We start from the raw sequence: 14,301 nt of genomic DNA on the forward strand, positions 1-14,301 counted from the left end.
GTGACTCAGTAATCTCACTCCTGGGCATTTACTCAAATGAATTAAAACTTACATTAACAAAAAACCTATCATGCATATTTATAGTGGCTTTATTCATAATTTCAAAAACTGCAAAAAACCCAATGTCCTTCAACTGGCAAATGGATAAACAAACTGGAACCTCCATATAACAGAAGACTACTCGACATTAAATATAAATGAAATACTGACACACACAACATTGATGGAACTCAGACACATTATATTAAGTGAAAGAAGCCATATTCAAAAGGCTACATCCTCCATTACTCCATTTTTAGGATATTCTGGAAATGACAAGATTATAAGAATAGAAAATAGATCAATGATTGCCCAGGTGGGAAAGAGGTTGACTATAAAGAGACCATGTGGGGAAACTTTTAGCACGATGGCACAGTTCTGTATCTTAATCGTGGTGGTGGTTACATGAACTGTATTCATTCGTCAATACTCAAAGAATTTTAAACTGAAATAGTGAATTTTTTTGTATGTAAAAAGTGAATAAACAACATATCATGTTAATGTCCATAATGGAGGGATGTCCAAGTAAATTATGGGCCATTTCATAAAGGAATAAAATATTTCTGTCAAAAAAGAATAAGGTAGGTTTGTACATAATAGCAAGAAAAAGATATCTAATAGAGAAAAGCAAGTTGTAGATGTGTTGGCATATGGTGATTCCATTTTAATGAATATATGCTTGTGTATGTTAGTAACTTTATAGAAAAAAAAATTATGGAGAAATATTTCCCAAAATAGTGAGAGAGAGCTTTTCTGAGCAGTTAGATAGTAAAGGGCTTTCATTTTTATGATATATATATTGTAATAATATATAGAGTTTTTAAATAGTTTTTTTCATAATACAAAATTATAAAGATACAAAATCTTATTTCTTGAGCTGAAGATATACAAGCATCCTCCCATAAAAGCACAGAATTTAAATGATTTCCTTCTAGGCACTTATAAAGAGGTTTTAGCAATAATTTGAAATAGAGGCTTATTCTGAGTTTAGAGTCAGATTTGAAGGTAAGATTGGCAGTTTTGCCTTGAGCCAGCATTTGTGTTGCCTATCACAAATGCCTACCAGATTTAAAAGACTATCTTTTATAATCAATGAAAAAGGCAAACCAATGTGAGACACATCCTATAAGCACAGGTGCATATAAAAGCAAAGTTATTTAAAGGTTTCAAAATTAAAAGTCTTTTTAAACACTTATATTCTCTCAGATCTGAAGTTGTTTATTCCACAGAAAAAATGTCTAATTGCTTTGAAACCACATATATCCATTACAGGCCAGAGAACTCATCCAGGCCAAGCGAGGCAAAAAAACAAAACAGAAATAAAAACTAAAACTAAAACAAACAAACAAACAAAAAACTATGGTAAACACGACAACAATCCAACAATGAATATAATGTCACAGTTCAACTTAACCCTGAGACATACAGACCTTGGATATCTTTTTGGAATATTTCACTTTCATGTAAGCCAGAACATGAAAGTTTTTGTTAAGATTGCATTCAGTGCAAATAAAATGGTGGCACTGTGGGTTTTTTAGCGTTGGCCAATGTTAGGCTTTAAGTGTAACATTTTAAAAAAAATTAATTAGAAACACAGTCAAGAATTACATGGTTCCCAGGATTTTTCTTAATAAGAACAGTACTTCTGTTCTTATCTTGGAGATGCTTCTGAAAAGAAAAATGAACCCAAGTCTTGAAAAATTCCTGTTTTCTGATTTACAGAGCTATTTACTGGCATTTGCTGGAATCCAATAAGAGAACTCTATAGATGTAGTCGTGGTTGCTCTACCCACAGCCCCTGGGGTTGGCAAATCTTATCATGAGTCTGAAGAGGGTTCCATAGATCAGGGCATCTGCCAAAATGAAGTCACCTTTCCTAGGCCTATTCTCAACTGTAAAGCAAACTGGATATTTTTGGATATAACTTTTCAGATTGATAATTCAGCTTCTATATATTTCTTTACAGATGTTCCCATGTTCACAGAAGAGCTCATTTTAAATAGCTTTCATCTAAAAACAGTCTGGTTTTAATGAAAATGGGTTTGAATGGAGGGTTTTATGTAGCAACCATGCCTTATGTCTGAAGCCCTGAGTCTTCTCCATTATGAGTTTTACTCTAAGTACAAAAGGGTAGGGGGAAAGAACATAGAAAAGAAGACATAAGATTGTTAACAGCAAAAAAAAATTTTATAGTATTTTAATACTGACAAAAATATTCCTTCAAACAGAATTTGCATTCTAAGGTTTCCCTCTACCAGCACCATGAGAAGATTCTCTCTCATTCTACCGTAGATGATAGTTGTATTCTAGTCTAGTCCCTTCAGAATTCTGAAAAGCTATTTTGTGCTTTCACTTTCCATTTCATTAAAGAGAAAGAGAGATTGTTCCTCAGTGGAAACCCCCTTTGGACATAGAGATTGGCTTTCAGGTCATGGTCTAAAACATATACCATAGGTGTTCAATAAATGTTCATACTTTCTCATCCTTTACTCTCGACTCTCTCATTTTCAATCTAGGTCACATATCCAATTATCATATCTTTCAAAAAAAAAAAAAGCCTTAAAATACCAGTTTCATCAGGTAACTTCCTTTCTCAAAAATTTCCAGAGGTTCTCAATTGCCTATAGAATGTAGTCTGAACTTCTCTTCCTGGCATGTAAGGTCCTCTGTAATCTGACTCCGATATACTTTAAAATTCTCTAGCACATTTTTAAGACAAATTTCTAGTGGGCCAGTCTTCTCACTGATTGCTGTGTTCAATGGCAGGCCCTAAGCAAATCTTACATTGTCTTCGAGTTCAAGCACATCTTTTAAATGAGGACTGGCTTCCCCACTCCTGCCTCTCTGCTAGATCAAAACAGTAATAGTAATAGCTGCCATGTAATCAGTGGCTCCTACACAATGCACTTCCCATACATTGTCTCATTTCATCTTCATAACAACTTGTAAAGAGGACATTTTGATTCTACTTTATAGGTAAGGAAATTGGAGCTCAGTGACATTAAGTGACTTAGGACCATGTTGAAGTTACAGAATGATGAAAACATGATTCTTTCCTACGAATATCTGACCACTACTCTTTCCTTGTCTCTCTGCAGCTTTCATCAATCTCTTCTGCTCTAACTTTTGTCCAGACTTACCTTTGGCATCACTTATTTGACACTTATTCTGTCTTGAAAAGCTAAGTACATGTTTCACTTGTGCTTATCTTCCCAGCGTGGCTGTTAGAGGGCAGTGACTTCAGGATACTTATAAACACACCACCTCCATCAGCATCTAGCACAGTGATATGGACATAGCAAGGATACAGTAAAGGAGTGTGGCCTGAAATCCTACATATATATTCCTTTTTGAACTGGATTCACCTACTGGCTTCCTATTTTTGTTAACAGCACTATTACTCTTTCCTGAGTTAATATTATCAAATCAAGTAATATATCTTTATATGTTTATCCCAGTAATATATCTTTATATGTAACAACCAGACTCATAAAGGATATGAAAAAGGAGGTGAGCTTATCTATAATATCAATTGTCCAGAATTAATAAAATATTAAATGACTGAATAGAGCTAATTATCTGAAGAAATATCATTATTAATAAACAACATACATTGGATTTTGATGTACCACATCTTAATTTCACAATGTAAGGTTCATTCAAATTCAAATTTAATTTCATAATATGCAATAAAAATGAAATAATTTGTGATTTTATAATATTTCATTATAGAAGCTTGCTAGTGTGAAAAATGGAAAGCATATAGCTATGTTTAACACTAATACTTTGCTCTGATTTCTTTGGTTGAAAATTTCTTTAAAATGCCCTATACAGTACAATGATAAAGATCCCTGTTCTTTGGGTTTCCTACCTTTTCTGCAAACCATAGCTACATTAAATTCTTTCAATGCACACTTCTTACTCATTGTCTCTTAGCAGCAGGTTCATTATGGAACTTTCAGCATTGCCTACAAGCACTGTGCTTTTTTAATGGCTCATATATCTTACTGATAAATTTTGTAAAGGATCTTTACCAAGAGTGAAAACAATACCTAATTTTGCAAAGATAGTTTAAAAGACTTTAAATTTGTTGATATAAAGTCTTTTGTGAATGAAATAACCCTTGCTGAACCTAAAAAATTGCTTAGGTTTTGGATATTTATTCATTTCTCTTATTTGGTGGGAGTAAAAAAACAACTTCAGGGACTATTCAATCTATAAATCTGCTACTAGACATATGCTGTGTGCATTCTCATAAATACTTTTATGATGTAGTCCTTAAGCAGTGCATCCATGCCAGCTGGGCAGACTGGAATATAGAACACAACTCTCAAAGAAGAGATTACTGGGTCAATAATATGCTAATTGAAAGGACTTGTGCAACCATCCATGGGATCCTCAGTAGCAGAGGCTCATTTCTAGACCCTCAGTGCTGCTGCATTATATGTCGTCTCTAACATTTTCATGGATGCCTGAGACATTCTCATTGATGATGATGGGAACAAAGTGGAATTGTAAGGTATGTTTTATAGTTAACAGGGATTTACAGTCATTTCATATAACTTGGTAGATTTAAGGAGTTTCTATGAAGTCGAATTGCTCTAATGACAATTCTATGCAGAGTATAGCAACATCACACTACACTTACCTATTTACAACACTGTGTATAGTAAAACAGCATTTAAATCAGGAGATGAGATGTCTGATGTGAGTAATTAAGCGAATAACTTGTGCACTCTGGACCAGTGCTTTGGGAAGTATAAGAATTTTGTTTTGCAAGAGTAAGTATTGGGTGAAGATGAGAGGGTCAGAGAAAATGAGCCACATTGTTTCTGGCTTTGAAAATGGAAGGTCACTTTATATATGTGACTTAGGGTTGGTTTCACGTAGCTCTTAAGAAATGCACAAATTTTTGCTTCAAAAGCCATGCTTCATTATTTAATTGGTAATAAATTTACTTGGAATCGGTGGTATCAAAATACTTAAGTTTTATTCATGTTAAGTATTCCGTGGCACAGCTCCATTTCCCAGGCCTTATCCAACTCATTTCTATCATTTGCTGCCCTCTGGATTTTCCTTATTTCTGTATTTGTCCTCTTTCCAGTATAATAGCATGGAATATTAAACATTCCACCTAGTTAAGCTGAGGGACAGATAAGCTATGTCAAAAAAGATAAAATATGTCTCAAATATACTTAGAGCCATGACCTGGTTTCATGGGTCACATGAAGACAGAACCAGATAGTGCTTCCAATGACTTCTGGTAATTGATAACCTTGACATGGTTAACAAAGCTGGTCCTTGTTGGGACTGTTACATGAGCTTCCCTCATTCTCTATATACCCCATGACAGTGGAATTGCCAGGTTCCCCAACTCATATCTGGAAGTGTATAAAATCACTGCCCTGGTCTCAACAACCTGATATTATAGACATTTATTCCCAGGTAGGTAGTTTAAAGCTTCTCCCCAAAATAGCAACAACAACAACAATCAAGAGCTGAGATTATTGGGCTCTATTCCCACAGGGCTACAATAGGCTAGAGCTGAGCAAGTGTACCCAGCCCCTGTGGTGTGACTCAGGGCCCCTTATCACATTTCCATTACTTGCAAGCATCTGAGTTTGCAATTGAAGCCTTTAATACTCTTATGCTTTCCACATTTGTAAAGTCAAACTAAACATGGATTTTTGTCAAGATATATGCCTAATTTTAGGATACCACTGAATGCATGACTGTGTTTGAAAGTTGATGAGGATAGAGCAGAGGAAAAGGCACTAAGACTGGTAGAAGAACTAAGTTCCTTGATTCCTTTAGTCCCATTTCTAGGCCTCAGTTTTCGAGGAGTCCACAAGTGTCTGATTAATGCCATTAAAAAGTATAATAACAAAATCAAGAAAAACAAAATGCATACTAATATGTGTTACATATTAATTGCTTTCATCAAAGCACCAATATATGCCACATAGATAACAGAGTTAGTCCTAATGTTTAGCTGAAGAGTATTCTGATATTCAAGAGGAGCCATTTAAAAGAATAATAATAATCATTCGCTTACCAATGTGTATCAGTGTTTGGCAATATTTCACAATTTTAGCAGAAATTGTTGCTGTTCAACAATATAAACATGCTGCTTTATGTTTCCCAGCATCTCTTGAGTTAGGCTGGCCACAGGACTAATTTCGACGAATATGACTGAATATTATTTGTGTCATTTCCAAGAGAGCATGGTTAAGTGTACATCTTCTTTCTTCACACCACACTCTATCTCATTGTTCAAGTATAAGTCAGCTGGCTCTCAAGATGGAAGCACTTAGGTCCCTAAGTCACTCATTAGAGGGGAGTTGCCTGACTCATGTCAGATTTTGATGTGAGCGAGAAATAAACTTCTATTATATTAAGCCACTGAAATTTCAGAATTTATTTGGTATCACAGTGTAACTGAACTTGTAATATAACAAGCAACACAAGATAACAAATAAATTGGAAGCCAAAGGTGATTTAAAATTGCAACTGTCTATAATCCCCAATTTCAAATTTTTGTATTTATCACAATGCTTTGACAACTATCATATTAAGCTTATTAAATTTATGAGTTTTTAAAGGTCTCATTGCTGTTACTGATTATTTTCATAATACATTTATATATTTTAACTTATAAAATATATTTATACTCATAAAACACTAACATATTCTGTTTTAGATATTAGGTCTCCATACAACATTTATGTGGAATAAAAAGGATTCCAATTCTAAAAGTGTCAGAAAATCACTAGACTAAATGATATCAAAAGTTCTGTAAATAATATGATTCAATAACAATAAGTTCAGTACTTCGCTCTGCACAACAAAAGCAAAATCCTTGCCTTGAAGCAACAAAGAAGTAGAAACCACATATATGAAATTCATGCTATTTCACTGATTTCATATTCTGCGAGGGGTAATAAGACAGGAAGAGTTATCGGGAGCTATAGGAAATCCTAAAAGAATGAATACTATTTTTTTAATTCAATTTTTAGAAAGGGAATATGAAGCTGTTAATAATGGAACTCATGATAATGTCTGGGGCTGAAAAATGTGGCCACATTTCCATGTCTCAACTCCACAGTCAGGATTGTGATATTGTCTGTATTAATTACCTATTTCTGCGTTATAAACTACCTCAGAACTTAGAGGCTTAAACAATAATAAATATTTAACTCATGGTTTCTGTGATTCAGGAACTCAAGCATGGTTTAGCTAGGGGAAGTAGAGTTGAGGCTCTGCAGGCTCTGCTTCCAAGATAGCATACCCGCATTGCTGGCAAGCTCGTGTTGCGTGTGGAAGGAGGCTTCAGTTCCTCACAACATGGACCTCTCCATGTGGACCCCTCTCGTGACTGAGTGTTCTCATGATGTGATGGCTGGGTTCCTCAAGAGAGAGCAAAGTAGAAGCCTCAGTATCTTTTAAGACTTAGCCTCAGAAGTCACACTCTGTCATTTCTGCAATTTCCTATTAGTTACATAGGCCTACTGTTTTCAATGTAGGAGGGGACATTCAAGGATGTGAATACCAGGAAGTGAGAATCACTGGGTGCCATCTTGAAGGTTGGTTACCACATGATTCTCTTTAGAGAAGAAGTTTCAACCATAATTAAATATGTAAAGTGGACACCTATTCAAACTGTGTTTATCAGTTGAGAGTGAAATGACTCTCCAGATATGTTCACCTTAGTCATGCTTGTTAAAAAATATCATATTTTCAGAAAAATAGTGGAGAATTTTCATGAAGACATGCATATTCACAAAGGGCCAGGTTGGCCTCCAAAGAATGGACTTTCCACTGGAAAATATGCAGTTAAAAGGGACCAAAACCATCTTGTTGACATAGTAAGTCTGTTATTAATCTTCTTATGTATTGATATCCAGTTAAAACAAAGAAACGTTTCAGTTTGGTTTAACACATCGTGTACTTTGCCTTTCTCAATTTGATAATTTAAAAAAAAGGAAGTATGCACTGGTTTTCCTAGAAATTGGAACTTTAAGGCAGATCTAAATATTACAATAAATAAATAAATAAATGTGTCTAGGAAAACATATATAGAAAAGTTCTAGTATAAGATGAAACACATTCTCTGGAAAAAAGAAAAAACACTTTTAAACTAGTTTCCTCTATATTTTTTCCCAACCAATTTTTTCAGCTGAATATTACCATTTTATTCTAATTTCCTCCATTTATGCAAATGTTAGATTTCCAAATGCAACAAGCCAGTGGAGCCCCAGAACCACTCTGAGCTGACTGCCTTTCTTGGAGCAGTCTTCTGGAGACTATGTGATTGTCATGCAAATACTATTTCTGATTAGTCTTAGAGCAAGGTTGAGTTAAATCTTCACCAGTTGAGGCATTCGTGCTTATTCTGCCTTGTGAGAGAAACCAGAAAGCACCTGGACTGTGTAAGTAGGAACAGCAATGGGGCCACTGGCACTATTTCTAAAAACAAATACCACTTCACTATTCCTAACCATGGCAATGGGTTTAGCTATCAACAAAAAAATAATTTTATTATAAATTAATTAACTTCCTATTAAGGAAATCAGTAGTGAAAAGGAAGGAGACTCGGAAAATATCTCTGTAAAGTTAGCTGAAAGCAACAGCTAATCAGATGGAACCAGGACAGGTACCGGGGGGAATCGATGAAGCCCATATCAGTGAAGAGTGAAGTAAGAGTGATGGCTTCAAGCCAAAAGGAGGCTGGAAACAGATGGCAGCAAAATTAAAGCATCTGTTTAGGCTGGAGATCTTAGGTGGCTGTCAACTAACAAATATAAATGAATTAGGGATACTTGACATACAAGAAACAGTATTGAGAAAAGAAATCAGTCATGCTTAACTCTAAATAATTGTTGATCATGTTGCTGTGGAATTTCATGCATTATAAATAAAGATTAATTAAATTGAAGGAATATAAGGTGAAAAAAATAATAATTATCTGAAAGAAAATTTCTAGATAATTATAACAAAATACGGAGATTAGAGTAGGGAAAAGATATTAAAGGTATTATCTTATTGAATAAAAAAAGGAATTTTCAAAATAGTACTACTTTTACTATTATTCCACTTTTATATATACAAAATATATAAATATAAATATATACATGGCATAGAAATAGCTTTGTTAGGACACACACCAGATGTTTGAAATTTTCCAAAATATATTTTCAAAATATGAAATCTCTTCTTTTTTGATATCAACATGCTGATTATATGTTTCCTGCATTTTGTAAATAAAACATTCACAGTTACTGTTAGTCATTGTGGCAACCCCGGAGTTTACTATGACCTATCTTCAAAAAAACTTGCCTTTGAGCTGCAAGGAATACAGTTAGTGGACATTCTTCAACTATTACCCCCAGTGGCATCCTCCTTAGCTTCTGAGCTAAGGCCAAGGCCAAGGCCACGTTCCTCCAGAGCAGTACCAGCCCATGACTGAGGATGGTGAAGGCATGATCATCTAGAAGCTGGTCATTTCCTCCTAGGAGTGTCCTCTGACAATCTTTGCTCCCAAATTCCTCCCTGGGTAGGTGATGCCTTTGTCAGACCTGCATTTTGGTCTGAGACTTTCCCTCTCTCGTCCTGCTTCCCCCTCTTTTTTTCCTTTCATAGTTGTCAGATCTACATACTAGCCAAAGGCTTTTCCTATTCAGTCCTACTCTCTCCCCACTTTATCTTTCAAAGTCATTATCCTCTACCCCATAAACTCTAGCACTTCTAACTCTGTCTCAGCACCTGTTTCTTGGAGGACCCAACCAACACAAATATCTTTGGGGTTTTGTACACTTCACAAGGACTCTTCTTGTTTCTGAGAACTCTACCCTGTAATCACTTGCCAAGCCTTGTGTTTTGTTTTGTTTTGTTTTGTTTGTTTTAATCATAGGACTTTGTCTTGACATTATTGGCCTTGTAGGGAGCAGACATGATCCAAGCTATACCAATCATTACTGTAACCTATAACAAATCCTTTCCAGTTTCCTCTTTATGTTGTGCATGCTAGCTCAAGTAGATTTCTATTACTTGTAACCATAATTCTTAACTAATATATTCAATGACTGTGTCCCTCACTTCTAGAGTACTCATGCACCAGACTTTATTTTATGGGGATTCCTGAAAAGCAAGCTGAAAAGAAAGTATTTATTTAAACAATACCATTTCCCCAGTGTTTTCCATCATAAAATGACAAGTTTATACCTTTAAAAGGTTTGATTCCAAGAAATGAAGACAATATGATATTGAGATCGAGTACTGATTTTGAGTCTGGAGCCCCGGTTACAAATTCCAGCTTTGACACTAACTGGTTATGTGTCACTAGGCAAGCTGCTTTTCTGAGGCTTGGTTTTGTGACTTATAAAATGTGGGGATTTTAGACTAGTTTATTTCTAAAGTCCCTTTCACCTCTATAATTCAATAATGTACCTAGAATTATTTCTCCAGAGACTATGACAGTGTCTGGTATATAATATGTACTCGATAAATATTTTCTGAATTAAATAAATTAATAATTATGAACTTTAAGGATATTTTCAAGACTTTAGAAATGAATGAAAATGCTTAATCTTGTGAGCAAAAGGAATACGATTTATTTTTCTCTCTTCTTTAAACTTCTCTGTAATTTCTAGAATTGTGCTTTCTTCCCTCTCTAGTCCAGGTCTCATCATCCAATATTTTAGCTTATTTTGCAGGTACCCTCATCTCTGTCACTACCTTCTTCTGCTAAACCTGAACTTGAGTTAGCCCTTTCTACTATCCTAATGTCCTACATCAAGTTTACTGAGCAAGGGACATAAGAAATACCACACAATAATAATATATAGTACTTATTTGTATATTGTCTGTCTTCCTCCAGGTAGAATGTATCTCCACAAGGGCATGGATATATTGCTGTATCTCCAGTGGTTAGGACAGTGCCCTGCACTTAGTTTCAAAAGGAAATTAAAAGTTCTGGTTTTAATGGCGTTTGACACTCTCACTTCAACAATATTATGTAATTATTTCCCCAAGTTTTGATTTCTTTTCATTTTTCGTATTAGACAAATATCAATTGAATGCCTACTATATTTCAAGAATAGTTCTATAACTTGAAGTGAATGAAAAAAAAAATCTTCCTCTCATGAAGCTTATTACCTAGTGCTTTTGCAAAGTAAGATCCACTCAATCTGAATGTATCAATACACCTTTCCTCTGCTATTCTCAAAAAAGTAAAAACACAATTCTATTCCAAGCATTTTCTTTATAGGTTATGTTTCCTCTTGACCCTTGAACTATCTTTTCCCCACCATATCTCCTCATTTGTATACATTCATACACACCTGCATGCACACATGCATATACATGCATACACACCAGGGAACTGACATGTTATACCTCAACACAACTTTTAAATTCAAATGACTAAAATCTTCTCCTATGTTTAGGCTTTGTGGTTCTACTTTAGGTTATTTATAGCCAAAGAAAGCTGTAAAAGACATCTTCTTCCCAAGAGGCCCAAGGAATTTGCTATTTTGTTTCTGTAGAGAACTGAGGTTTAAATCTCTGAAATGGGCATCTCAAAATGGGTAACCCCCAGGATTTAAGTTGATAATATTTTGTAGACGTCTCTAATTCATGACAGCTCCCAGGCCCTGCAGACTACTCTGAATGGCCACATTCAAGGAAGTGTGTGTGCTGGCTGGTAATTGTTGAATGTGGCCTAGGCATTTAGTGAGTGCACAAGACTCAATGGCTTCTGAGGTGAGGTGGCTTGAAATTATTTTAGTGAAATGCTCTTATTAAAACTTAGTGGTTCACTTTAACCCCTGTGGTATTATCTTGACTTGAAAGAAATGAAAAGAAACCATCATAACATTAATCTTGGGGACCACTTTTAGCTTGCTGAATGAACCAAATGAGCAGTTAAGTGAAAATTAGTAAACCTGTTTCAAAGAATGAGCCCAGTAGAGTTCCTGTTTTTAACCCAGTTCAGTTTATTTAGCCCAATAGACTTCATATGAAATGGGATTTTTTTGCTAAAGGCCAATTTCAAATTTGTGAGTCCAAGAATTCACCGGTGAGGGTAAAAGCACAACTATGAGCTCAAGAATATTTGGCCAGCATTGCCATTAGAAATCTTGTGCCATGGAACTCTGTCTGGTACACTCATAATCTTAAATTAGGTGAATGATGAGGAGGAGTGTACAGTGACCTGGATGTAGATTACTGGTAGTAACAGTAACAACAGAATAACAACAAACACTTGCATAGTGCTATGCATGTGCTATGCACATTTCATATCCCGTATTAACTTATTTAATCTTCATGACAGCCCAAAGTGGTAGGTTTATAGAGGTTAAGTAACTTGTGCAAGCTTACACAGAGCAACTGGGATTCAGATCCAGGCTGTCTAGTTTCCTGGTACTCTAAACGCACCCAGCCATCTCATCTGAATCTCATAAAATTTCTGATAATGGTGTCTGCTCTGACTACCTTAGATCAAAAAATCATCTAAAATATTTTAGGAAAAAGGACATAACAGTGTTTCATTAGAAAAGGAGAATACAAAAATGGTCTATTAAAACTATATAAAAATCCAGAGGCAAAATTTTTCTTTTAGCGGAGGGATTATGGGTTCTTTTTGTGGTTAAGTTTACTTTAGGCCATTTTAATTTTAATCTTTTGATTTTTCAGAATTTAAAAATTTCTTTGATTAGTATGGATTCATTCACATGCTAATTGAACAATATTTATTTACTCCTGCTAAAGACTAGACACTATATTCAAGTTAAAAAGGAAAAAAAGAAAAAAAAACAGAAGATATTTTGATTTATATATACGTGTATATATATATATGTATATATATATATATATACATATATATATATATACACGTATATATATGCAAGTCCATAGACACTCGATATACAAAAGTAAAAATCATTGTTTAATGGAGGTAAGGAATTTTTTTCCTTTACAACTCTGTCTTTAATATTGTTTCTATGTCCACTTTTGAAATCAGAAAATAAAAGTCTTAAAAACAACTCTGAGCACTTAAGTGAAACAAGATCTTATGGGGACTAGCTTAACCACTAAAAATGCTGGACAAATAAAGTGTTGATTAGATATTTTCAAAATGGCAGCAGGCACAGTCGTGGGCACTTCTTTCTACCAGTTCCAGATTAAGTGGCGGCAAAACTGGCCAGCAACAGACCGGCTAAATAGCTAATGTGATTAACGGAATCAAAACAGACAGTGTAGGCCATGAGGAATATTTCAAGATGACAAAGGGCTCAGAATTGGATTAGATTATTGTACTTTGGTAATACAGATAATATCTCCATGTCTGGAACTGAAAATTATAGCCTTTTCATTGGAGCCTAATAGTCTTGCATACAGTGGTGGGAAGCTATAAAGGAAGATCAGACACCAGAAAAAAGCCACATAGATAACCTGACTGCCAACACCATTTCTAGCCTCACTCCAATCCACTCTCCACATTGAAGCCAGTGTTTTATAAAACAGATATGCTCATGTTACTCCTAGGCTGAAAATCCTTCAGTGGCTTTCCACTGCTTTATTTCCCCAAATGTTTTCTTTTCATGGTCTAGCAGGCCCTGGACCATCTGGCTCCTGTCTCCTCATTCTCTGTGGGTTTCAGCCATGCTTCCTTCAAATCCTCAAACTCCCAATGCCCCCTCGTGTTCCCTCCAAAACCTGCCTACTTCTGTCCCTCCATTTCCTGTCATCTGTGTGGTGGCAGCTTAACTGATTCTTCCTTAGAGAGACCCTCCCTGAAGACTTTTTGACTAAGCTAGGTCTCCTGGCATGTGCTCTCTCACAGTATCATGCTTTTTCCCTTCATAGCCCTATTGCAATGTTATAATTAAACATCCATTTGTGTGATTGTGTTATTTCTGTCCATCTCTTGATCAAATTGCAAGCTTCATGAGGCAGAAACTACATCAGTCTTGCTCCCCGGTGTATTACTAGTGCCCAGTACAGTGCAAATACTTATGACACTTAGTGGTTTAAAGGGTGGATAAAATGTAATTTACAAAAAGCAACAAAAGTTTTAGCACATTTTATATCACTGTGCAGATTGGCTAGATGCTGACTCCTTAAATCTTTTCTTCCTGGCACTCCCGTTGTGTTCTGGGGACATGAAACTGTGCTCTGGTCAATAAAATGTGTGCACGAGTGATGTTGCCCCTACCAAGACTAACAACAGAATGTTGTGCACAATCTTTTGGACCATTCTGT

The 14,301-nt window shown here is 35.3% G+C and overlaps 1 protein-coding gene across 2 annotated transcripts in view; it reads right to left on the minus strand.

The window, feature by feature from the left end:
• The window catches only part of SCFD2 (sec1 family domain containing 2), a 345,681-nt gene that overhangs the window by 140,968 nt on the left and 190,412 nt on the right, over window positions 1–14,301 (minus strand). Inside the window, exon 6 of one of the 2 annotated variants that reach the window (XM_039845192.1) lies at window positions 1,237–7,446. The exons of the other annotated variant lie outside the window; for it this stretch is intronic. Within the exon in view, the coding sequence (XP_039701126.1) occupies window positions 7,253–7,446 (194 nt within the window). The 3' untranslated portion in view covers window positions 1,237–7,252. Of the gene's footprint in view, window positions 1–1,236; window positions 7,447–14,301 lie in introns of those variants that run through there. 2 annotated transcript variants of the gene reach the window in all.

This window comes from Pteropus medius, unplaced genomic scaffold (genome assembly GCF_902729225.1).
Source record: "Pteropus medius unplaced genomic scaffold, Ma_sr-lr_union100, whole genome shotgun sequence".
Lineage (NCBI taxonomy): Eukaryota > Metazoa > Chordata > Mammalia > Chiroptera > Pteropodidae > Pteropus > Pteropus medius.